Below are 23,677 nucleotides of genomic sequence, written 5' to 3' on the forward strand. Positions count from 1 at the left end.
GTCACATTTATGGTACTAGTAGTTATTACGCTCTTAAAGGTGAGGTCATTTGCAATTTGTTTAGCACACCGCTAGCTGTTGCTCCAGATATAAACCTTACACTCTGAGGTTTTAAATTTGTCAAATTTGTAAATGTGAAATAAGAGCTTTGGGGCCCTTAAAAACTCAACTTTTCATAAAACAGTCTGTCATGTTTCTCTTCTTCAATTGAGTTTATTTAACTTCCTAACCTACAGGGATTAAAAAAAGTAGCTCTTTGAAGTCAAAGACTGATCATTATTTTCTTTCCAATTATTTAAATCTCTTCTGTTACTTCTTCAACATTTAGATTTTTGCAAATCTGATTATGTTTTAACTGTGAACCTCTGTACGTCCAACAGGCGTCGCTGAGTGTTTATCCAGAGACGGTCCTCCAGGAAGCAGGTGGACCTGAAATCTCGATCAAGCAGGAGAACCTGGAGCATGGCATATGGTCCAGCCCATCGGGTTCTCCTCACAGCAGCATCGATATGCCCAGCAGAACCAAGCGAGCTGGCGGCAGCGCTGGAGGTACGCCTTGCAGTGGTGGCACACAGTCGTGGTGTATTAAGAACTTTAGATTAACCCTCAAAGAAAAGTCAGAAGACAACTTTATTGCTCACTGAAAGCCCAGCAGCGTCAGCAAATGTGTCACTTCACAACGTTCTGACGGCCAGACCGAGACGGGCCCAGAACCTTGGTTGAAACTTGGTTTAATGTGAAGTTAATGGATTTGGACTTACCCCCAACTAATGGGACTTCCTTCCTAATAGAAACTTTAAATAAGCAGATCTGATGTGGCCACATGTTGTGTTTCCACACAGGAACCATGAACCTCAAGGTTTCATTAGGATTTCAACACAATTCAGCCTCTATATTCTGTGACGCCAGAATAAAACCCAGTGCCATCAAGTGTTTTCAAACCTATTTAGTAACCAGAGTCCATCTGCGACTAATTTAGTCTCAGGGTAAATGCAGCTGTTCTGTTTCTGGCCTCAGAGGTTCTATAGAGATCAACCAGAACCATGAAGACCGAGGAACCCAGCAGACAGGTCAGGGACAAAGCTGTGGGAAAGGACATTAATCGCCATGTTGGAATGGTCCAGTCAAAGCCCAGAGCTGAATAACACTTCACAGACAAACATCTCTAGCTGTTTTACCAGGGAGAAACCTTCAGTAGATGTTCTCGGCAGGTGGAGAACATCTGTAGCTGGACCCAAATGCATGCCCGGCTTTTCATGTTCTTATTTATGTAACATTTAGTAAATCCTGCCACATAAAATCCTAAAACTGAAGTCTGAGGTTGATACGATGCATTGAGGTGTCGCCGATGCTTTAACCAAAGCATTGTTTTATGAGAAGAAGACACATTTACTGGGCAAGCTAACACCCAGTGATGGGCAATTGTGTGCACAGGTGTGGGATCCCAGCAACATTACCAGCAGCACAGCCTCCAGCAGAGCATCAGTGAGGACAGTCTGCAGGATGAACCCATCTATGCAAGGTGAGACTATCTACAAAATGCATCTTCTACATTTCAGCTTTCACCAGATTTATAAACAATAAATGAAATGCACACATTTCTTGGAATGTAGGTCGCATCAGCACCGCCTCCAGGCCCAGAGCTCCTCGTCTGAAGGAGAACATGGCGGCCTTGAGGCCCTGAGCAAGGATCTGCCCCACCAGTACCAGAGCGCTGCCCCCTTCATCTCCATCTCTCAGCCGGGTCTCTTCTGGAGCCAGGAGTCCGAGCAGAGGCAGCACCAGACCCTCCAGGCTCAGCAGCAACTCTTGAAGCTTCACATCAGGTCCCAAAGCAGCCTGTCTGGACTTCCAGCGCACAAGCAGCAGATCCACGACCCTGCGACGTACGAGGGCAAAGCAGACGGCTCACAGCTTTACGCTTCCTCCATCTCAGCTCGAAACTCCCCTCTGCTGCCCCAGCAGCAGCAGCAGAACCTGGGCTCGCTCTCCTCCAAGCACGCCCTGCCCGGTTCTGCCCCCTCCCTTCTTCTGCAGCAGGTCCAGACGGTGTTTGCCACTCAGAACCTGGGATCCCAGGCCTCCCTGCCGGGCTTACTGGTTCCCGTCAGGATCCAGACCAACGTGCCATCGTTCGGTAATGCCATGTACACCAGTGTTAGCCAGCTGATAGCTTCCTACGGTTCCGGAGTTCAGGCTCTGGACTCAGACGGAAGCGGCTCTGCCAACATGTCTCCGTCCCTCGTGAACGTCGGGAAGCCGAAGGTGGGACTGGGAGGCGGGATGAGTGGAGCAGGCTTTAACTTGCCCCACCTCCTGGGCCAGGTGGAGGTGGCGGGGCTGCGGTACCCGCTGCCGGAGCAGCAGGTCAACACGGGCATCCCGCTGTCGCTGACGTCAGGGACCATATGCACTACGGACGCCTCCGCATCCAACATGGTGGCCAGCAAACGCATGCTGTCGCCGACCAGCTCCCTGGAGCGCTTGGTGGAGACCAAGCAGCAGAAGCGGGTGAAGGAAGAGAGGATGTACGGGCAGATCGTCAGAGAGATGGGCGCCGTGGAGCTGAGCGGCGCCGAGCGCTCTGCCAAGCCCAAGAAGCCGGGCAGAGGTCTGAGGAGCGACGAGTCCGTCGACGACTCGGAGAGGATGTCTTCCTCTCCTCCTCTCGCTGACTTCCCGGCCAAGATGGCCATTCCCGTCCGATCTCCGGCTCCGCACCTCTCCGACGTCCCCCGCGCAGAGAGCTTCACCCCGCCTCTCCAGATCATCACAGACCGCTCTCCGGGCTCGGGCGGCCGAGACTCGCCGGAGGAGCTGGACGTGGACGAGCCCCCGGCGCGGTGCGGCTCCAGCCCGGAGCCCATGCTGTCCTCCGGCGACGCCGAAGACAAGCCGTCCGCCGCGGTGGAGCTCTTTGGAGAAACGGGAGCTCAGCAGCTCTTCCAGTTCCCCAGTCTGCGCACCATGAGCCGGGTCAGCTGGTGTTTCCGAAACTACACCAAACCCAACAGCACGCCGGCCGCGGCGCACAGCTCCGTCTACAGCTCCTGGTGCGTCAGCTCCTACAATCCCAACCCGCTGCACCTCACCACGAAGGCGGCGCTGGCTCTGCTCCGGTCCAAACAGAGGACCAACACCGCCCTGGTGTACACCATAGCTGCCCTGTCCCCGCCCAGCTCTGGGAAGCTGGTGTCCTCCGTGGCCTGGAAGCTGAGGTTCGATCAGGTACGTCCTCAGGTGAGCTTCTCACCGCCGTGTCAGCCGGCGCGCTGAAGCTCACCGCTCTGGTCTCGTCTCCGCAGCTGAAGCCGGACCTGATGCCGGTGGACGTGAGTCACTTTGGGAGGAAGATGAAGGGCGTGGCGTCGTGGGAGCGCTCGAAGGAGGAGCAGGTGGAGAAGGAGGTCTCGGTCAAACAACCCGCTGCCGAACCGACCCGCATCAAGATCTTCGAAGGCGGGTAAGTCCAGGAGGGAAGTTTCCCCTGCAGACTAAACGCTTCGGTATTACAGAGATTAGATGTTTCCTCTGGACTGAAGGGCTTGAACCTGGCAGGAAAAAAGGGATCAAGTTGGCTTTTTAAAATAAAGGTTATAGATGTCCTTCAAAATAAGTTTTTTTTTGTAGTTTCACATTAGTCCTGCAGCTAGACCTTTCAAAGTAAAGCTCTTATGTTTTCAACATAAGAAGTCAATGTTGTAGAGTTGGGTTTAGATTTTGGAGCCATGAGTGTCGAAAGGTTTTGGGCGCCCGCCAAAATCAAACTCACACATCAGCCTCAACGTAAAAGTCTCCAGTTTATAGCATAGATTATTGGTAATAGAGCTTCCAGATCCGCAAACTAGGCATTAAACGGGATTTTGTTGGGCTTTGTAAATAAAACTAATGAAAAATGTTCTAACTAAAAGTTCTCTAGTGGTTTTATTAGAGGTAGGTTCCAGGTTCCTAACGTGCTTTAGACTTCAGAACCAATGTTTGATGGGCCTAAACCAGCAACAGGTATTCATTATGGTCATAGACGGACGGCGTGAGGCAGGCACAAGTCTTTATATTATTCATTTATTGTTGATTTTTGAATAATTACAATGTGTACGAAGCGTTTTCTGAAACAGATTCAGAACCGTTCAGTCTTTGAAGGTTTTCCACATAATTTGTACAGATGGTGTATTTTTTACCCTGTATGAATTTTAAAAGGGACCTTTTACGCTTCCTTTTAAACAATTTATGATATGTCAATAGGCAATGCTAAACATGTCTGTTATATTTTTAGTTTTTTACAAAAATGTTTCTCAGATAACGAGATTTCACTTCCTCAGTTTCACCAATTTTCAGCTCTGTTCAGAATCAGCAGTTTCTAAGTAGACACGGAGCTATTAGTAGCCTGTTAGCGTTAGCTTGTGCTCAGCAGCCATTGTACAGCGGTAAAACTAGCTGATGAGGTGGGCGGAGCTTCACTTGGGTTGCTAGGTGAGGGGCGGTGCCTGCTGATTGTGATGTAATAATCCAGAGGTCTTTGAAACGGCTTGTTTTCCAGACACCAAAAACTGCTGGGTGCTTTATTTTTTTGTCTCTTTGGCTGTTTTTATAGCGGTAGAGACTAAAATGTTTGTGCTAAAACTTGCAAAAAGTTTGTACAATGGGTCACCTTTAAGTTGATTTTAGGTCCTCCAGTCCAGGACGGGGCTCTACGTAGCTTTCACCTCAGGCTGGTCATTCATTGGGTATTTTGTTTTTTTTATTTCATGTTTAAACTTAGTTTCAAGACAAAAAATAATAATATTTTTGAGCTGCAGCTGTATTAAAATACTTGAAGGAGATCCAAGGCCATCTGACCCAAAACACCAAGCAGTCTGAAGATGTTTTGTCTTTTCTGAATGTTCAACAGAACTAAACATTACTGTGAGGTCTTCAGCTTCATTAGATTAGTTAGAAAAACGCTCTTTCTCTTTCACTCTCTGAGATTGAGGCCAGAAAGCTTCGCCTGCTAAGCTCATCACCGGCGGACCGCCTGCTGCATCGCTCTGACTGGACGTCGACTCTCATGAGTCTTCTCTGGAGTTTATAGACTGACACAAAGTGGGATCTCTGCCTCGTTAGTTGGGTTTAAAAAGCTCTTTGCACGTCGTTTCTCTAACATCACCAACGGCAGTATTTAAAAGAGCCGTCTCTTAACGTTTTACCCATTTTAGTGATGATGCAATGTTTGTGCCCTCCACACATCTGTCCGGGGTTCAGGTCCCGGCCTCAGATCATTTGCTCCTCAGTTTACAGTACGTTGAGAAAAAGAAAACTTTAAGCCTGTGATTTTTTTAATAAATTATACAACTTTGTATTTTCTGACTGTTCTAATGGTACATTTAGTCACAAAAACAGAAGAAAAATCTAATTTATCTTTATATTAACCATTGACAGAAATAGCAACAAGCCAAACGACCCAAACTCAAAACCTTTTGTTTCCATTTGCTGTTTCCATTAGGCAGGCAATTCTTGCTAAAATATGTATTATTTATTTATTTTCCTATTTATTTATTATTTTTTTATATCATCAGCAATTTATCAAAATTATTTAAGAAAGTTTCAAAATTGTTTATTTAAAAACACACATAACATAACAGTAAAAGGATGACATCATTGAAAAAAAACTGAAATAAAGCAGATTAAGAAACTAAAGAGTAAAAACATGGCAAATTGATTAAAATAACTAAAATAACAATTCATTGTTTAATAAAGAAATTAAATAATTTTAAAAAATCAGCAGATTTTTAGGTTAATTTTTAATGTTTATTAATGATTTTATGAATCTGACAAGAACACAGCATTTCTAGTTTTTAAATGCTTAATCCTCTCCATCAAAAGATACAACAATAAAAAGCAGATTTGGATTTAGTTTTTTTAGTTTTTTTGTTTTTTGCGTAAAACACGTCATATTGTCAGACGAGAAAAGTCAAAGGGATTTATCCTGAAATGTACTTTAAATGGCCAAATAAAGCCTTTAGGCCACAGTGAGAGGCATCCATGTTTCATAGTGTTAAGATTACGCTATAAACCAGAGGATGCCGACAAGCAAAAGCGCGATAATACGTCCCCAGGATGAACGTATAAAAACATGTGAGAAGGAGAAAAGTCTCTAAAGGAAGCTTAACAGTGAGTGGACAGAATGAAGATTAATGACGCTCCTGAAGCTGAGAGTTTCAGCTCTTTTCAAAGTGAAGCTGCTTTATAAGCTTCCAGGCTGCTGTGCATAAAACAGAATAAAATAATCACCATAATTCATTTTCATAACCGGCCACAGCTGTGTAAACGTCTCGACTCAGACCAGCATCGGGAGGTATTTCCCAGTCCGCAGCTGAAATTTCCCCCTCGCCTCGTCAGACGGTGTTGTTTGATGTTGGATATGTGAAGCCCTGAACCGCCCGTCACCTCTGGCTGCGGCAGACAGGACAGGAAGCGACGCCACGATCCCGCCGCCTTCACACTTTTCCCTCAACCTCAACCTCTCTGACACTCTGGGGGGAAAACGCTCCATCTGACCCAGCAGGAAGAGGTTGGAGGTGGACGCCTCCTTCCCTGAGGGCCAGCGGGGCGGAGCCTGCAGCCGGGGGGGGGGGCAATAAATCGATTTAATCGATTATTTCGAATTTACAATTCTGTAAGATTTCATTTTTGGAAAATCTGGATTTTATTTCGCCAATACACTCATTGGGTTTCCATGAAGAAACCCAATGAGAATTTTACCATAATACGAGGTACTTCATTTACTTATTTACTTTTTTTTAACTTAGTTTGAAGTTCACAAGTGCAGTGAAGCCTGTTCTTAGCTCAATGTGTAATACCATTAGTTATATTTTCATTGTTTATAATGGCACGGCTGCCATCTTGTTTCACAGCTTGTTTTTAGTTGCACTTTGAATCCAGGTCAACTCCCTGATGAAATGCTTGACGTAAAAAGCAAGGTTTTAAAATAATTTCTTTAATTTCTTTTTATGAAACAAAAAGGAGGAAAAAATTGATTAATCGGATTTGGTATGATAAAATCGGAGATTTATTTTTTAATCCATATCGCCCAGCCCTAGTCGTTACCTTAGAATCAAGGTAACGTCCGCAGTTTAAAGAACAGGAGTTGTTTTTATTTGAGCATTAAATATAGCATTTAATATTTTTTTTTAAAAAAAGATAATTACCTGGTTTTCAGTTTTCAGACTGAAACCGATCACAAGATCATCTGCGTACATGGAGAATAAGACGCCGGCTCGCATCATGTGATGATGCGTAAAAATACTGCCTTAAATAATACATTTATTGGCAGAATATGAAACATTATGGGATGCATGGACGAGCCCCAGTGTTTAGATTTTATTAGTTTTAATTAGCATCGACACCGCCATCTGAACTCAGATGCACCAGGACGCAGGTCTGCAAGCCGCCTCTCGCCCAGTGGATGCTTTATTTTGAAAAGCCAACCTGATCCCATCCATCCACCTGTTTTAACCTGACTTTTTAAGTAAAGTTGCCACGATTAGCTGTCGGCTAGCACACAGGCAGCAGCGACAGGGCGCCCACCCATTCTGCTGATGTCTCCTGCAGGTATAAGTCCAACGAGGACTACGTTTACGTTCGAGGCCGCGGCCGAGGGAAGTACATCTGCGAGGAATGCGGCATCCGCTGCAAGAAGCCCAGCATGCTGAAGAAACACATCCGAACGCACACCGACGTCCGGCCGTACGTCTGCAAGTTCTGCAACTTTGCATTCAAGACTAAAGGTAGAGTTCTCCATCATCAGACCTGGCTGCATCCATATTCCATATGTAAACCAAACACCCAGCGTTCACGGTCAGGTTTTATATTTATGCTTTTAACCTTGTCTAAAACAGACAGACGACTCTGAATCTGGAAAATTACGGCGGTTTGACGTGAGAAATGTGTAGGAAAACTGCATATTTTTTATAGATGTCTGACAAATTCTGTGAAAATGTCACCAGGTGTTTTCCTTTCTTTCCTGCGGTTAAGCAGAAGCGTAAAATGCTCAGCGAGGCGGTTTTCTGTCAGACTCCGCTCTTCATCGTGTGACTTTTCTGAAGCTGATTTCAGAGATGAAATACAAAATCTTACTGATGGATTTACAAGCTGGTCTGCGATATGCATTTGTCTGACTTTAGCGCTCGGTTATCCAAACCAGAGCTCCGACCAAGCTGCGTCATTTTCTTATCAAATTACGACATGTGACATTTGTAAATTATAATTGTGGTCTCTTTCCTTCTTCGCTTCTTTCCATAGTTCCTTCTTTTTCACGCTGGGGCTGCGGCCAAACAAGCAGAAAGGCCGGTGGACAGTCAGTAATTTGGGTTGTGCGTCTGTGTTTTGCAGGAAACCTGACAAAGCACATGAAGTCCAAGGCGCACATGAAAAAGTGTCTGGAGCTGGGCGTCTCCATGTCGTCGGTGGAAGACACAGAGGCGGACGAAGGAGGTAGAAAATGTCCGAATGTACATAAAAACCTGACATGCAAGCCACCTTGGCAAGAAAAGGAAAGAGGGACGAAGCTAATCTGATTCCCCATTAAATATTAAGAAATAATACATTTTCATCAGCCGTCTCTTGAGGCCACGACAGTTTCTGAACAGATGAGCGGCGTTCGCTGCTCCGTTAATCTTCCCATGACTTGATAATGAAACTGGAAATTAGTCGGATTATTTTTACATCCTGTTCAGTTTTCACAGTCACAAAGCTGTGCAAAAGTATTCACACATCTTTAATATATCCTGATTTTGTCTCAGTAGAAGAAGGGACAGACCGACACAAAGCGGGAATATAACTGTTTACTGGACGGAAAATCAAAGCTGGTTTATAACAACTTTTACAAATAGAAACCTGAAAAGTGTGGCATACATTTGTATTGAAAATCTTATTTTTCCAAGGGTAAAATTATTATTATTACAGGTTTAGATCTTTCATCTTTTAATAACCACACTTTTTACATTGTGCTTAATTTAATAGTAAATACGACCACATCTGTCTGAAGACTGTAACTCAAATGCAAACTTTTGTGCATTAAAAGCTCTTTTTTAAAATAATTTATTAAAGATAGCTAAATACAGCAAGTGTTTTCAGAGAAATACCGGCCAAATTCTGTTCTTATATTGCTAGACCAAAAAGATGTAGAATAATTTTAATAATTCGCAAATTGGACCATCATTTAATAAAGCAGATGTGCAAAACCATTTTTTTTTACTTTGGATCTACAGTGATTTAACAATGTTTTACTTCACAAAATCTGAATAATTTTAATTAAAATAATAAAATTTTGTAAGCAGGTAAAAAAAATTGGGTTATTTTATTATTGTTATTTTCCCTTTTTTGGCCCTCAAGTGCTTTTTACTTAAAAATTTCGGGCACTAACCAAAAAGTTTGGACAACTCTGGCATAGAGTGTTTAAATAAAGTTTGGTTGACGACTGAAATAATCAGTCAGATGTAGACGTATTATTTTGGCTCTGAACCAGGAGCTAAATGGCGTCTGTACTGGCAGCAGGCCTGAAGCGCAGTAGTTCCTCTAGGAACATTACTGCCACCTGCTGGACTGGAGTATGTGCATCAGTGTTGCATTTGGGCCAGAAATGTAGGATCTAAGAAAGGTGCCATAAACAGGTTGTTGGTTTCAACACGTTCCATAGTTATGTTACGCTTTCAGGGCCACTTTAGGCGAGGATCTGTTTCACCTAAGAAGCATCATCTCCAGACCCCCCCAGGGGTTAAAACCCCTCCAGACCCTGGCTGAGAACAGGTGTCGGAGCATAACTGTGAAGATCGGAGCCGTTGCTGCCGTAGCTGATCAGTGTGGCGCTGGTAGCTCGTTTCCCACCACGCAGACCACCAAATTAAAAGTAATCTCTGCCGACCCCTGCTGTGGGTTTTGGCTCGCCGTTTCTTTGGGACGCGTTCCCACGCATCCACAGTGGGTTTCTGGGAAGGAGCGAGCTGCAGACGCCCGCTGGAAGAGTCGCCGAGACGTAAACGTTTGATCCGCGCTGGATTTGTTCACGGAGAACCAAACAGGGCTACAGTCAGGGGACATTATTAGATTCACTGCTGTGCATATGATGCGGATTCTAAAGCAGGGACTCTGGTCTTATTTCAGCCTCTCGGCTGGCTTTGCTCTTCCATACAGTCGGATCTAAACAGAAACTTTGCAGCTACTTCACAGCAAACCTTCCCCAGAGTTTGGCTGGAGTCCATCTGCTGGAAAAACCAAAGTGTTGAGAGACTTTTTAGACTCCAACAGCTTTTATGGTTCTGGGTTTTATTGGTTTTAACTGTGGGAATGAGCTCTCAGAGGTGTTTTATGCAACATGTAAACTTTCACCACATTTTAACACAAACTTTCTCCCCCCATTCCTCCCTCCATTCTTTCTTTTTCCCTCCTTTTCCTTCTTTGTTTTTCGCTTTCCTTTCCTTCGTCTGCTTCACGTTGAAGACGTCGGAGACGAAGGCCACAGATCCTCAGAGAAGACGTCCAGAGGCAGCATGGCCGAACACCAGTTCTCAGACGCCGACGAATCGGACGGCGGCGAGGAAGATGGCGACGAGGTGGACGACGAAGATGACGACGACGATGACTACGACGGCGACTCCACCCCCAAGACTCGTTCGCGCTCCACCAGCCCGCAGCCGTATGCCCTGCCCTCGCTGTCCATCACAGCGGTGGCCGCCACCCACGGCGCTCCCCACCTCTCCCAGCAGGGGGCGCCCGACCTCCTGGGCCACTCGAGCAGGCCTCCCCTGTTCGGATACTTCACCACCGTGCCGAGCATCCGTATCACGCCGCAGGCTCCGCCTACAGAGCGCAGCCCAGCGGAGCATCATCGAGGTCCGGAGCGGAACCGGCTCCTGGCTCCGCCCTCCTCCTCGTCCATGGACGAGGACCTCCCCATCCCCTCTCCTGACCTCTCCTCCCCCTCGTCCCGCCTCTCCTCGCCTGGCCTGGAGCACTCCGGCTGCCCGTCCCCCAGCTCCCCATCCTCCTCCCCCTCCACGTGCCGTTACCTCTCCCCTCGCCGTGACCTCTCCCCCCATGCCGGACACCTGTCCCCCCGGCGGGACATCTCCCCTCTGCGTCACATTTCCCCCAAAAGGGACCTTGGAGTCGGGGGGTACCGCCGGGACCTCTCCCCCCGGCGGGGGCACCTCTCTGTGCTCTCCCCGCTCTCGCGACCAACCTCTCCGGGAGGAAGGGACTACAAGAGAGACCTTTCGCCACGAGGGCGCCACAGGGGGATGATCCGGCCGCTGTCTCCCCGCCGAGGCCTCTATCATCAAAGGTGAGCCTCCCCCCAGACACACACACGTTATGATCAATGTAACGATTGACGTAACGATCAACGTAACGATTTACGTAAAGATCAACGTAACAATCAACAAAACGATTTACGTAAAGATCAACGTAACGATCAACGTAATAATCAACATATCGATCAACGTAACCATCAATGTAACGATTAACGTAACGATTGATGTAACGATCAACGTAACGATTTACGTAAAGATCAACCTAATGATCAACGTAACGATTAACGTAACAATCAACATAACGATCAACGTAATGATTAACATAACGATCAACGTAATAATTAACATAACAATCAACGTAACGATCAACGTAATGATTAACATAACGATTGACCGAACGTTCAACGTAACTATTTACGTAAAGATCAACGTAACAATCAACATAACGATCAACGTAACGATTTACGTAAAGATCAACGTAACGATTAACGTAACAATCAACATAACGATCAACGTAACAATTAACGTAACAATCAACGTAATGATTAACATAACGATCAACGTAATGATTAACATAACGATCAATGTAATAATTAACATAATGATCAACGTAACAATCAACGTAACGATCAATGCAACGGTTAACGTACCGATCAACGCAACGATTAACGTAACGATTAACGTAATGATCAACGTAACGATCAACTTAACGATTTACGTAAAGATCAACGTAACGATTAACGTAACAATCAACATAACGATCAACGTAACAATTAACGTAACAATCAACGTAATGATTAACATAACGATCAACGTAATGATTAACATAACGATCAACGTAATAATTAACATAACGATCAACGTAACAATCAACGTAACGATCAATGCAACGATTAACGTACCGATCAACGCAACGATTAACGTAACGATTAACGTAATGATCAACGTAACGATCAACGTAACATGCAGCGCTGAACGTTCATTACGTCAATGTTCGGAGTGTGAAACGACATTTATCCTGTGAAATTAACTGCATTTGTTTGGATTAGCTGCAAAGGAGGCAGTTTTCTCTGACGACACAAAAGAAAAAACTCTGATTGGCTCCCTGTAACTTAACTTGCCTAAAAGTCTGCTTCTGATTGGTTGGTCGGTCCTGGCTGACGTGGTCCGGACGGCGTCCAGGAGTGAAGCGCTGATGGACTATAATAATAATAATAATAATAATAATAATAATAATAATAATAATAATAATAATAATTGAACTTTATTGATCTCACAATGGAGAAATTCATTTCTGCATCTTAACCCATCCCCTTGGGGAGCAGTGGGCTGCCACTGTGCGCTGCCTGGGGAGCAATCTGGGGTTAAGGGTCTTGCTCAGGGACCCAGAGTGGCAATCTGTGGGAGTTGAACCCAGAACCTAGGCCATCGCTCCCCGATGTTTAGTCCTTCTCAGACGCGTTTCACCTGCTGTACCTTAATAACCCGTTCCTGGTCCCAAATGAGAAGCCTCTGGTCTTCCAGAGCGAGTAGAAACTGACTGGTGCTGATTTTCCCTGGTTACTGATTCAAAAAACATCCTAAAAGTAAAAGAAATCTCCTTTTCTGTGTGAATGCCATGGCTGACTGACAGGAGGCGCTGTTTAACGGTTCAGACGGCTGCGTTGTGAACGGTAGAGCTTCTCCCACTGATTGTTCTGCTTATCTGTGGTGCAGCCCTCACCGCGGGGCCCGGGGCCCGAGGACCAACCACCAGATGGGGCCGCTGGCTCAGGGAGACTTCCCTCTGGGGCGACGCGGCACCACTGCAGAGATGGAAAAGGTAACAATCTGTTTCAGGAACTCCTTTCTTCCATCTGTGAACCGACTGAACGCTTCGTTTTGGTAAAACCAAATATTTTAAGGCTCTCTCCAGCCTGACAGTGTAGCTTTAATGTCTCGGTTCTCAACCTGGGGGGAGAACAGAAATGTTGGGTTTGTTTGGACTTTCTGGGCGGAGCCATCCGTCCGTTTGGGTCCATTTTCTTTAGACGCCATAAACCAGCTACACTTTTTTACTGATGACTGGCGGACAGCTGATCAGAGTTGGAGGTCCTCACTGTGTCCGAGGCTCACCCCGGTCATAGCCAAGGGTTGCAACAGACGGTAGATCCAGGGCGGACTCTGGTCAGAAGCACGGATGACGCTCCAACAACGATGTTGCTGGTCCTGCAAAGACAAACGGACTCAGATCCAAGGAGGACAAGCGGCTAAAATAAATTTATTTATTAAATTAGACGATGGATTTGTTACCCTTAGAGCTCCAGTTCTAAGAGGTTCTGCGCGTGAGAACGTTTCATCGGCCGATCTTATGAAGCCGCCAGCCTGAGTACCTTCTCCATCTGAGGTGTTTTACTCATTAACTCCAGCAGAAAATCGTCTTGTAGGTGAAAATAAACTTCTCTCTGAGGAGGTCTGCTTTAAATCCTCAACGATGCAGACAGACCCAACGAGCAGTCACCCTGACCTGAAACAGGCGTGCTGCACGCTCCACTACATCATGTACCTCTGGTTACGACCTCAAACACCTCGCCAAGACCCTGCAAAGACCTCCCAGGGACCTGCTCACACCTTGCAGAAACTTTGGTGCCAGGACTGTAAAACTTTGCTAAGGCCTTTTAAAGGAGGGGAAATTGTCTCCTTGCTGCCACTGCGACGGTTACAGTAGAGCTTTTATCATTTTGCAGTTTTTTTTATCTCTTTTACTTCCAATAACTGCAGAAAGAAAACCAGTTCAGGTGATTTTTTTTCCTTGCTTCAATATCTAGTAGCTTTGGCCAAGTTGCAACCACAAACGTCTGTGTTTTTATTGGGATTGTTGGTGAAAGTTGTGAAGTAGATGGAATTTAAGTCTTTATATATATATATATATATATATATATATATATATATATATATATATATATATATATATATATATATATATATATATATATATTATGTCACAAATCAGCTTTAGCTTATATTATATTCAGGTTATTTATCACGACATCCCTAAATAAAATCTAGTGCAACCAGATAAATAGAGTCCCTCTGTGTACGAACTACAGAATAATGTCTTATCGATACAGCTGTTGTGTTTTAATGTTAAAGCGAGACAGTTTAGAAGGAGGGTGTAATTTGATGAGTTTTATGGGGTCTGTATGTTTTAAAGGGGGACGGTTGTAATTAAAGACTCTTGGCTGGTTTAGATCTCAGATGTTAGAGATTTTTACAGTAAACAAAAGGTTTACATTTGGTCTGAAGCTGCACCAGACTAGAGACAACACACATTTTATTCTGTTTCTCGCCGTGTGTCAGAGGCATCGGCAGAGTCCGTTTGGCTGTGGTGCGTTCAGTGGCTGTGGGAACAAACGCCGTCCTGAAAACCTAAGGGTTTAAAGAGCCGATGGCGTTTTGGCTTCAGCGCCAGAATGAAGTGTGAGGGACGAAGAGCAGCGAGTGAAACGAAGAGGAAAGCATCTGGCAGAGCGCGCAGAAACATTTAGAGACGGTGAGGGAATAAAGTCCAGACTGATGACTGAAGATGGAGCTGCTGCTGGTAATGGGATCTTGGCCGGCTGTGATGTGGTTAATAAGGCGGCTGTTTTTCTTCTTAAGAGCGTCTCTTCAAACCCTGGCCGCCACCGCCGGACCCATTTAGACCCGGCTGGAAACCCAGAGCGAGTCTGACTGCGCTCTGCACATAGATTCCTGTTTCTGGAGCCGTGCACGAATCCCTCACGCTTTGTTGTCACACGTTTTATGCATTAAATGCACCTTATCTGTAGAACCTGGGCTTCCCCTCTGGCTCCGGTCTAAATTTAAATCTACTTTCAGGATCTTCATCCTGGTTCTTCATCACCATCTGAACGGGATCACGCCTCAGCCCGGTGTTACCAGTCCGGCCCGCCTCAGCAGGTTCTGTTCAGTCACCTGCCGACCCATTCACAGCTTCAGGTACTTTTTCATTTATTATGCTGAATTTCTCTACTTAATGCTCCTCATAACTATATTTATATTCATTATTATGAGCTCTTCTAATGGCATCAAAGGCAACAAAGTTAGCAAGTTTTTCTAAATTAAATTCATAGATATTCTTTAGAATAAAATACGGAAATTTTCTTTTATTTATTTTCAAATCCAGGCTTGAAATAGAGATCCTGCTGTTTTTTCTGCCGACACTCGTTAAGATAAAAGTCTAAATATTTTAAAAGAGAAGATTCTTTCAACAGTAGTTTCTACATGAAGAAAAGGAACTAAACTAGTCCTGAATGCTCTTTCAAAATAAAGCTTAGCATTTTATTTGTTCAGTTATTGCAGAAGTTGGTTCCAGGTCCAAAGTAGCTTTAAACTCCAGAACCGGTGCCATCACAATCGGGTCAAGAACTCTTATTCTCTGTTAAATGTGCACAGCCACGTTATTTTACTTTTTAATTCGTACGTCAGCAGCTCACTCTGGTTGTATACAAAGTTTTTATGAAAGATTATCACGTCCTGCTGGCGTATTAGTTATTATTTTGGTGTTTTATGCTTTGATTTTGCTCAGTTTGTCAGTAAATAAAGCCTTTAGTGTTTATTTACGGAAGTACGTACTGAGCATGTGCAGCAGGGGTTAAAACAAGGAAGCGGCTAACAGCTATTAGCATCTCCCAGCGAAACGATGAAGAAAGGTCCAAGATCCAGTTAAAAAGCTAAAATATATGATTCTAAGAGGGAAAAGCCTGGAATGTCTAAACGTTGGTGTTCACTGAAGCTAAACCTGCCGAGGCTCAGATGTGACGCAGAGGTGACTGGCTGAGTAAATGTTCTGATATGAGAATCTTAAAGCTGCTGTAGATCGGTTTATTTAATTAATAACGTTGGTCTTCATCACACTGAGCTGCTGCTTTACTGTGAGGCGTTGCAGAGGGTCAGGCTGACATTTAATAATTAAGCAAACCGGCGTTATGGTAGTTCTGTGATACTGTCACTAGATGGCGCCACGTCTGTTTATATCTGCTAATCGCGCCCAGCGCTGGGCTATTTATCCACAAAAAGGACCATTAAACATTATCATGATGGAGGCATGATGTATATAACCTTATTTTATCATGATCAAACATTTTTCTGTCTTTTTTTATAAGCATATAACGTGACTTTATAGCTTTATCGCTCAAACTGAAGGTGGACCTTCGCTTTTGGACAGCTGCTGCTTTTGTAAAGCCGTCCTGGGTGCAGCGTCTTTCTTTTAACGCCCTGTTTTTAACTTTTGCGTTGTTCCTCAGGTGCGTTCGCCGTTCCCGATGATCCCCATCGGAGGGATTCAGATGGTCCACTCCATCCCCACCTCCGCCACCACCCCGCTGGGCCAGCAGGGGGCGCCCACGTCCGCCTCCCGGCTCTTCCTGCAGCAGAGCACGTCGGAGGACTCGGTCAGCGGCGAGGCCTCCTCCGCCGCAGAGCGGGGCAGACATGAGAGGGCGGAGGGCGGAGGAGTCAGGCAGGAGCAGGAGGAGAGCATCCACACCTGCACCAAGGCCATCGCCTCGCTCTGCCTCGACCCTGAATGTGTGGAGCGAGGAGGAGGAGGAGGAGGCAGAACGCCTTCATCCTCTTCAGCATTGTCTCCTGACTCCCAGCAGCAGCACCAGCAGGCCGGCACATCTGCACCACCGACCCCGCGTCCCTCCCCGCCTCCTCCCAGCGTTCAGCACTTTAGCGGCCATGAGCTCATCCCTGCCTCCCCTCACTCTTCCTCCTCCTCCTCCTCCTCCTCCTCTCCTCACCCTCCCAGCCCGGGGTCCGACTCCCTGCAGCCTCCGGCGGCGTCCAGACCAGCGATGGTGGAAGAGGAGCGGGAGGCGGAGAGCGCAGGCAGGAAGAAGGGCACGTCGTAAACGGAGGAGGGAGGAGTTTCACTTTCTGCAAACAGGAAGGGACGACGTGCAACACGGAGAAGAAACAATCGACTTTTGCACAATTTAGCCGAGATCTTCTCTCTTCTGACTCAGAGTTTGACCTGAAGGCCGCCTCTTATTTAAAGACTTGACGGAGCATACGCCCGACCAAAACCTGCCCAGAAAACGGCCGACTCAGCGCCGGATAAAAGGACTTCTACGCGTGTGCCTTTTCTTTCATCGTTTCGTTTTTTTCCTGCTGAATGCAGAAATGTAAATACAATAATATCACCTTTCTCTCTCTTTTTTTGCATATCCGCTTTGTAACAAATGCAACCCCCCCCCTTCCTTTTTCTCCTCTTTTTTTAGTTTTCTGACACCTTAAACATTGATGTGAAGTTATGGATATTACCATTACGTACGGTTGCACTAAAACATATTTTTATATGAGTGAAATAAAAAAAAAGCTTTTTTTGTGTACAGCAGCAATTCTGTAATACTATTTATTGTTACAATGTTTCATAAATTGTACATTTTTTTTCTTAAATGTCGTGGATGCCTTTTTCTATGTACAGCATGGGGTTTTGCTTACATTAGGACGAGGATGTGTACAGTGTAATACGGCTTTATATGTATTTATATACGTCAGAGTGAGCCCCGTCCCCCTCTCCTTGGAGGTAAATGCATACTGAAGATGTACTCAAATATATACCCTGCATATGAATACATACAGTATATGAAACCCACACGTCTATATCTGCACTTAGCATTTTAAAAATCTACATTGTTGTGGTTTGCTTGTACATTTTTGCTGCTTTTTGCCTGCCGCTGCTCGTGATTCTTTTAGTTTTTGAAACTTTAAAGTAGAGCTGCACGATATTAGAAAAACATGCAGTTGTGATGTTATTCATAAATGCAGCGATAACCATATTTGCTGCAATTCATCTCTCTTCCCATCATCACGATATCGCTGCAACTCTCAGTTGCTGAAGGTGATTTGGAGTTTTGCAGCAGCAGAAATTAATTCACTTGGTCAAATTTTATTATTGTCAGAGGGCCTTATGTTACATTTGACCATAAGCAGGATTTCCCTGTATTCCCACAACTCATAATCCACTAACAACCCAACAATTAATTAAATGAAATATATATACATGACTATACATTATTAATTATTATTATTATTAATATCTGTATTGGTTTCTGCCACAGTAACAAAGCTCCACACCTGTTATCAAACGTCAGCCATAAGGACTTTATAGACTTTTTCTAAAGCAATTTTTAACATTTATAGGTCGGCTTGTTGCAAAGGTAGATTCCACATGACTGATGCGTCTAAAGCAGGCGTAAAAAAGATAATTCAGCTTTTCAAAATAAAGTTTCTAGATATGCTGCAGTGAGAAGCTTCGTGCAAATCCAGTTTGCACTTGACTAATGGCAACATTAGTCCTGAAAGGGAGATAATCTTGTCTTTCCACAACAAAGCTTGGGACTAATTTTCAAAATAAAAGCCTGTATATTCGTAGGAAGGTTCTGCTTTGTTAACCAACCAGTGTTAAGTTATGCTTAGCCTTTCAAAAATAAAGCTAATATATTAAAAATAAAAGACCCAAGTTTTAGTTGGATAGACTTCAAAAAGACTTAAACCAGGCATGATGTTAGTAGCAAACCTTCAAAATAAAGGTTCACAGATAAGCCAGATAAGCTCCTGCATGGATTAAATCAATCAGTAGAAACAAATAAATGGGCTTTAAATTATGATTCTGGTAACATAGAATTCTCCCCTTAAGCTTTTTAGCAACAATAAGGCGTTTGTAGCGGACTAACTGAGACCGACACACACGTGTCATACGTCCAGATCTTCCTCTGAGATGCCTCTACAAAAGTATCAACAAATATTAACAGCATCACACATTTTCAATTTAAAAAATTAAATACAAATTTTAAAAATTGTGCCAAAAATAGCACAAAAACAAGCGTCCACCTGGATCTAAACACGTAGAACTTCTCCATTTCTTGCTGTGTGGAAACCAAACTGGCCACAGATGTAACAAAGATTTTATGGTGTTTATTTCCTGCTTTACAGCAAAACTAAGACGTTTTGTATGGAAACATCAGATGTTTTAGGCAGAATTATTATTTTTTGGCCATTTTAATCTCATTTTCTCAGGCCCAGAATAATTTACTCTCAGATTTCCACTTTCACATAATCCTCCAGGACCTTTATGATAACAGGTTTAGCAGTTTGGGCGTTAAAAAATGTCTTATAAAGTAAGAGTATGTTTTTTTGGGGGGAAATAGACCCTCTGGTTAATTTGTAAACCTGTCCAGGGTCTCTTGGGGCCCCCAGGCAGGAGGGGTCCCTGCCCAGCCGGCCTTAGTAATAACCAACCAAATGCTGATGCTGCGATGGTTGTGGTTCACTATATTGTGCAGCTCTAGTTTGAAGGTGTTGTTTTTGCAGAAGCATGAATTTTCTCGCGGCGTTACCAGAAGTGCGGTTTCTCTCATGCACCCCCCCCTCCCTCTGCTGCTGCACGCATTCAAAGAGGAGGCAACGAAACATTCCAGCCACAAACACGCCGGGAAGTCTGCAGCATCAACGCGCCGGCACTTCAACCTGCAACCTTTCTGACGGCGCACCTTAGTTTTCCTCCTGATCCGTCTTTGTTTTTTGATTTTTTTGTTTTATTTTTTGTTTTTTGGGAGAGACTCCAACTGACATTTGCCTCCAAACCCTAAAAACATCAACAATAGTGATTCTGTCGCGGCGTCTCTGCACCGCTCTCCTGCACATCCGTTTTTTGTTTTTTTTTTAAAAGCTAAGCAATATTTAGCCAAAACTCTGCTCTCACCAGCAGGGAGTGTTTTTGTTGCAAGGCAACAATGGTGTACTTTTAAAAAAAAAATCCTAAAATGAGGAGAAGGGAGCGGTTGCGGCGATGAAAGAGGCGCAGGTCCTTTTGGTTTTTGGACAGTTGGGGGCCGAGTCGGGCAGGCTGCAATGTACGTGTCTGTGTTCTGTATCAGTGTGTATTCAACCAGTATATCCTCTTCTTACGACTTCTTTTTCTATTTTGATTCTCCCTCTTATGTATCATGACAACAATGATGTCTCTCTTTCTCTTATCAAAGCACAAGTCATTGCATTCAAATGACAACTATACAGAAAAAAAGGATATAAAAAAGGTAAACGTGCGTATAAAGGGGTATCTCTTGTGACGGTGTTCTGTGGAGTTAATGCGATTATCATGTATGATCCAAGTTGCAACAAAGAGTGGCAGTAGAAGTGGAAGAAATGCATTCTTGTTTCCAAATAAATATAAAGAGAAACAGCTGTTGGTCTCTGCGCTTCATTTCCAGTTTCTCGAGGCTGGAAGCGGTCGGAGACGCCAGAGCAGCGGCGAGTTAGCCGGACTCAGACGAGGGACCTTCCACTTTATTAGTTAAAGCTCGCTTCTCCGGGACAGCTGTGAGAAACGTAGCTGCTCCTGCTGGAGCTGAATCACGGTTAATCAGAATACAGACAAAGAATGAAACGGGTCACCAACAGGGGGCGCGCAGGCACCAGGTGGCCCCAAGAACCACATGTGAGGCCTTCAAGTTTGTTCTAAAACCAGAACTGTCCAATGAGCTGCATATACAATGTCTGTTGCTCTACCACATTTGCATTTATACAAATTTAAAAATCTAAAAAAAAAGAGCATTGCTGATATTATTATATTATTTATTGGTGACGCTGACCCGATGAAGTAGCTCTCAGTTTCTAAAAGGTTGGTCAACCCCAGTGGGTGGAGGCAGATGAGCGTTCACACTGAGCCTGGTTCTGGTTCTGCTGGAGGTTCTCCTCCCTGTTAAAGGGGAGTTTTCCTCTCCACTGTCGCTTCATGCATGCTCAGTATGAGGGATTGCTGCAAAGCCATCAACAATGCAGACGACTGTCCACTGTGGCTCTACGCTCTTTCAGGAGGAGTGAATGCTGCTTGGAGAGACTTGATGCAACCTGCTGGGTTTCCTTAGAGAGGAAACTTTCTCACCAACCTGGAGGATCTGATGGAGGCTGACTTTGGAAAGAGCCTTGAAGATGACGTGTGTCATGGATTGGAGCTATAGAAATAAAACTGAATTGAATTGAAAAAGATGAACGTATGGATCCGTCCTGCCTTGCCTCAAAGCTTCAGGCTGGTGGGAACGTTTTCTCGACACACTTTGGATCTCATTCAAACGCCGCCGCCTACCTGAGGATCGTTGCTGACCGTCTCTATGATCATGTCTTTTGGCCACCATGGACTCGTCTCCTGCAGGATCACACTCCGTGCCACGAAGCTCGGATCAAACTGGGTTCTGGAACGTGACGATGAGTTCGTCAGTAACGCAGAAGACTCACATGGTCACGTGATCCTAGAACTTCTGACCATTGGGTATCAGCCATGGACCTGCAGCATCCACTCCTGGATCAGCGTAGAGCCACGGTGGACAGTCGTCTGCATTGTTGATGGCTTTGCAGCAATCCCTCATACTGAGCATGCATGAAGCGACAGTGGAGAGGAAAACTCCCCTTTAACAGGGAGGAGAACCTCCAGCAGAACCAGAACCAGGCTCAGTGTGGACGTCTGCAGGAACCCTGTCTCTCCTCGCTGCTCCCTTCCTTCATTCCTTCATAAATAAATTTTTGCCTTTAAAGGGATAAAAATGAAAGTTTAGTCTGGAATCTGACATGAAAACCCTGATATTAATAAATCATCGAGTCATTAGTGTTTTCCCCCAGAAGACTGATTGTTCTTTCTCTCTCCCTGTTGCTTATATTTGAGAAACAGATGGAAATGATAGAAATATGGGTTTTATGCGGTTTACAGGTGTTGGAAACGTGTCATGACGGTTTCTGCTTGGGTCCAGTTGGGAATATTCTCTGGATTGTGTGGGAGTGTGATGGGATGCTGCAGGCTGGGAAGGTGTTAATCATGCTGTATATTAATCCCAGAGGAGCCTGAGGAAGCGGCTGCTGCTAGATCGGATCGGCGCTGTGCAGAACCCGTTTGCAGGCTCTGACAATGGGAGTGAGCTCCATGCAGGCAGCAGCTCAGAGAGACGCTCAGACCTCAGGGGAGCTCTCCATATGCTCAGCCACCAACACCACCCTCACACCCCCCTCCCTCCTGATGAAAGCCGCTCCTCGCAGCGTTAATCAGGACCAGAAATAACTCTCTTGATCAGCTGGCATCAAAGGCGGCGGGACTCACCGCCGCGTGGACCGACTGACAGATGAAACGGAGGCTGACACCAACCCAGATGTGTCAGCGCTGAACGGGAGGAAAACAGGCAGACAGGTAGACATATGTGGGACGTGACGGATGACAGGGGGTGCGTTTAAAATTAGAAATATCAGGTGAAGGCAAAATAACAAAGAATCTCCAATTATATGTGATGGGGACGCATCAGCCGGCCCGGTTTGATGAGTTCTTTTCCACCGGGACGGGGAATATTGGGACGTCTTTGTGGTGCTCCTGATCCACAGATGAAGGAAATGTTGGATTTAAAGCTGTTTTCCCCCACAAATGAATTTCTGAGACATCATGGAGCAGGTATAGAAGACATCCCCAACCCCCCTCCATCCATCAGCAACACCTGCCTATGATTAGACTCTGGGAGGAAGCCGGAGTACCTGGAGCGACCCACACATGCAGGCTTGGATTCAAACCAAACAAGGCAATCAGTGAAAATAACAGAGCCACCATCACATAAGCACCTTCTAATTAAAACTTTATATAACACCTCCCAAGATAAAAATCACAAAATGCTGTGTTATATAAAGACAAGACAAAACTAAACAAAAAGGACGTTGAGACACAGAAGACGTACCAGGAAAGTGATTGTCCCGCACAGCATTCACAAGCAGGACATCATAGCTGCAGTCAAACATGGTGGCGGTGGAGTGATGAGCTGGGCTGCTTTGATGGTTTGGACCGGACCGGACCGGACCGGACTAGACTGGACCGGACCTGTGTGATAGATGCAACCAGGAGTTCTGCTCTCTAAACCTCAATGATAATGGTGATCTAGAGTCTCTAAAAGTAGAATGGGAGGCAGATCCTTTAGCTATCAGGCTCCTCTCCTGTGGAACCAACTCCCAGTTTTGGTCCGTGAGGCAGACACCCTGTCTACTTTTAAGACTAATCTTAAAACTTTCCTTTGTGACAAAGCTTCTAGTCAGAGTGGCTCATGTTACCCTGAGCTACCTCTGTAGTTATGCTGCTATAGGCTTAGACTGCTGGAGGACATCAGGGTCTATTTCTCTCACTCTGCTGAATTCTCCTACTGCTCTCCAATCTGCATTGTTTGTTGTTATTTCAGCTTTTACCTTTTTGTTCTCTGTAATTTTTTCTCTTCATAGAAGGTACACCTGGTCTGGCGTTCTGTTAGCTGTGACATCATCAGGGGAGGCAGATCATCCTCTATTACCATCTAACATAGAAAGTACTCCTGGGTCAATGTGAG

At 45.0% G+C, this 23,677-nt stretch overlaps 1 protein-coding gene across 3 annotated transcripts in view; it reads left to right on the top strand.

Moving 5' to 3' along the window:
* Positions 1 to 20,519, top strand: part of hivep2a (HIVEP zinc finger 2a) — a 111,997-nt gene extending 91,478 nt beyond the window's left edge. For all 3 annotated transcript variants that reach the window (XM_021322459.2, XM_012874308.3, XM_036130580.1), the window contains 10 exons: positions 381 to 549; positions 1,435 to 1,522; positions 1,614 to 3,228; positions 3,306 to 3,463; positions 7,588 to 7,763; positions 8,368 to 8,469; positions 10,474 to 11,317; positions 13,002 to 13,107; positions 15,144 to 15,263; positions 16,571 to 20,519. In XM_021322459.2, coding sequence (XP_021178134.2) covers positions 381 to 549; positions 1,435 to 1,522; positions 1,614 to 3,228; positions 3,306 to 3,463; positions 7,588 to 7,763; positions 8,368 to 8,469; positions 10,474 to 11,317; positions 13,002 to 13,107; positions 15,144 to 15,263; positions 16,571 to 17,182 — 3,990 coding nt within the window. In that variant the 3' untranslated portion in view covers positions 17,183 to 20,519. The remainder of the gene's footprint in view (positions 1 to 380; positions 550 to 1,434; positions 1,523 to 1,613; positions 3,229 to 3,305; positions 3,464 to 7,587; positions 7,764 to 8,367; positions 8,470 to 10,473; positions 11,318 to 13,001; positions 13,108 to 15,143; positions 15,264 to 16,570) is intronic.
* Positions 20,520 to 23,677: the final 3,158 nt, after the last annotated feature.

The sequence above is a fragment of the Fundulus heteroclitus genome, unplaced genomic scaffold (assembly GCF_011125445.2).
Source record: "Fundulus heteroclitus isolate FHET01 unplaced genomic scaffold, MU-UCD_Fhet_4.1 scaffold_36, whole genome shotgun sequence".
Taxonomy (NCBI): domain Eukaryota; kingdom Metazoa; phylum Chordata; class Actinopteri; order Cyprinodontiformes; family Fundulidae; genus Fundulus; species Fundulus heteroclitus.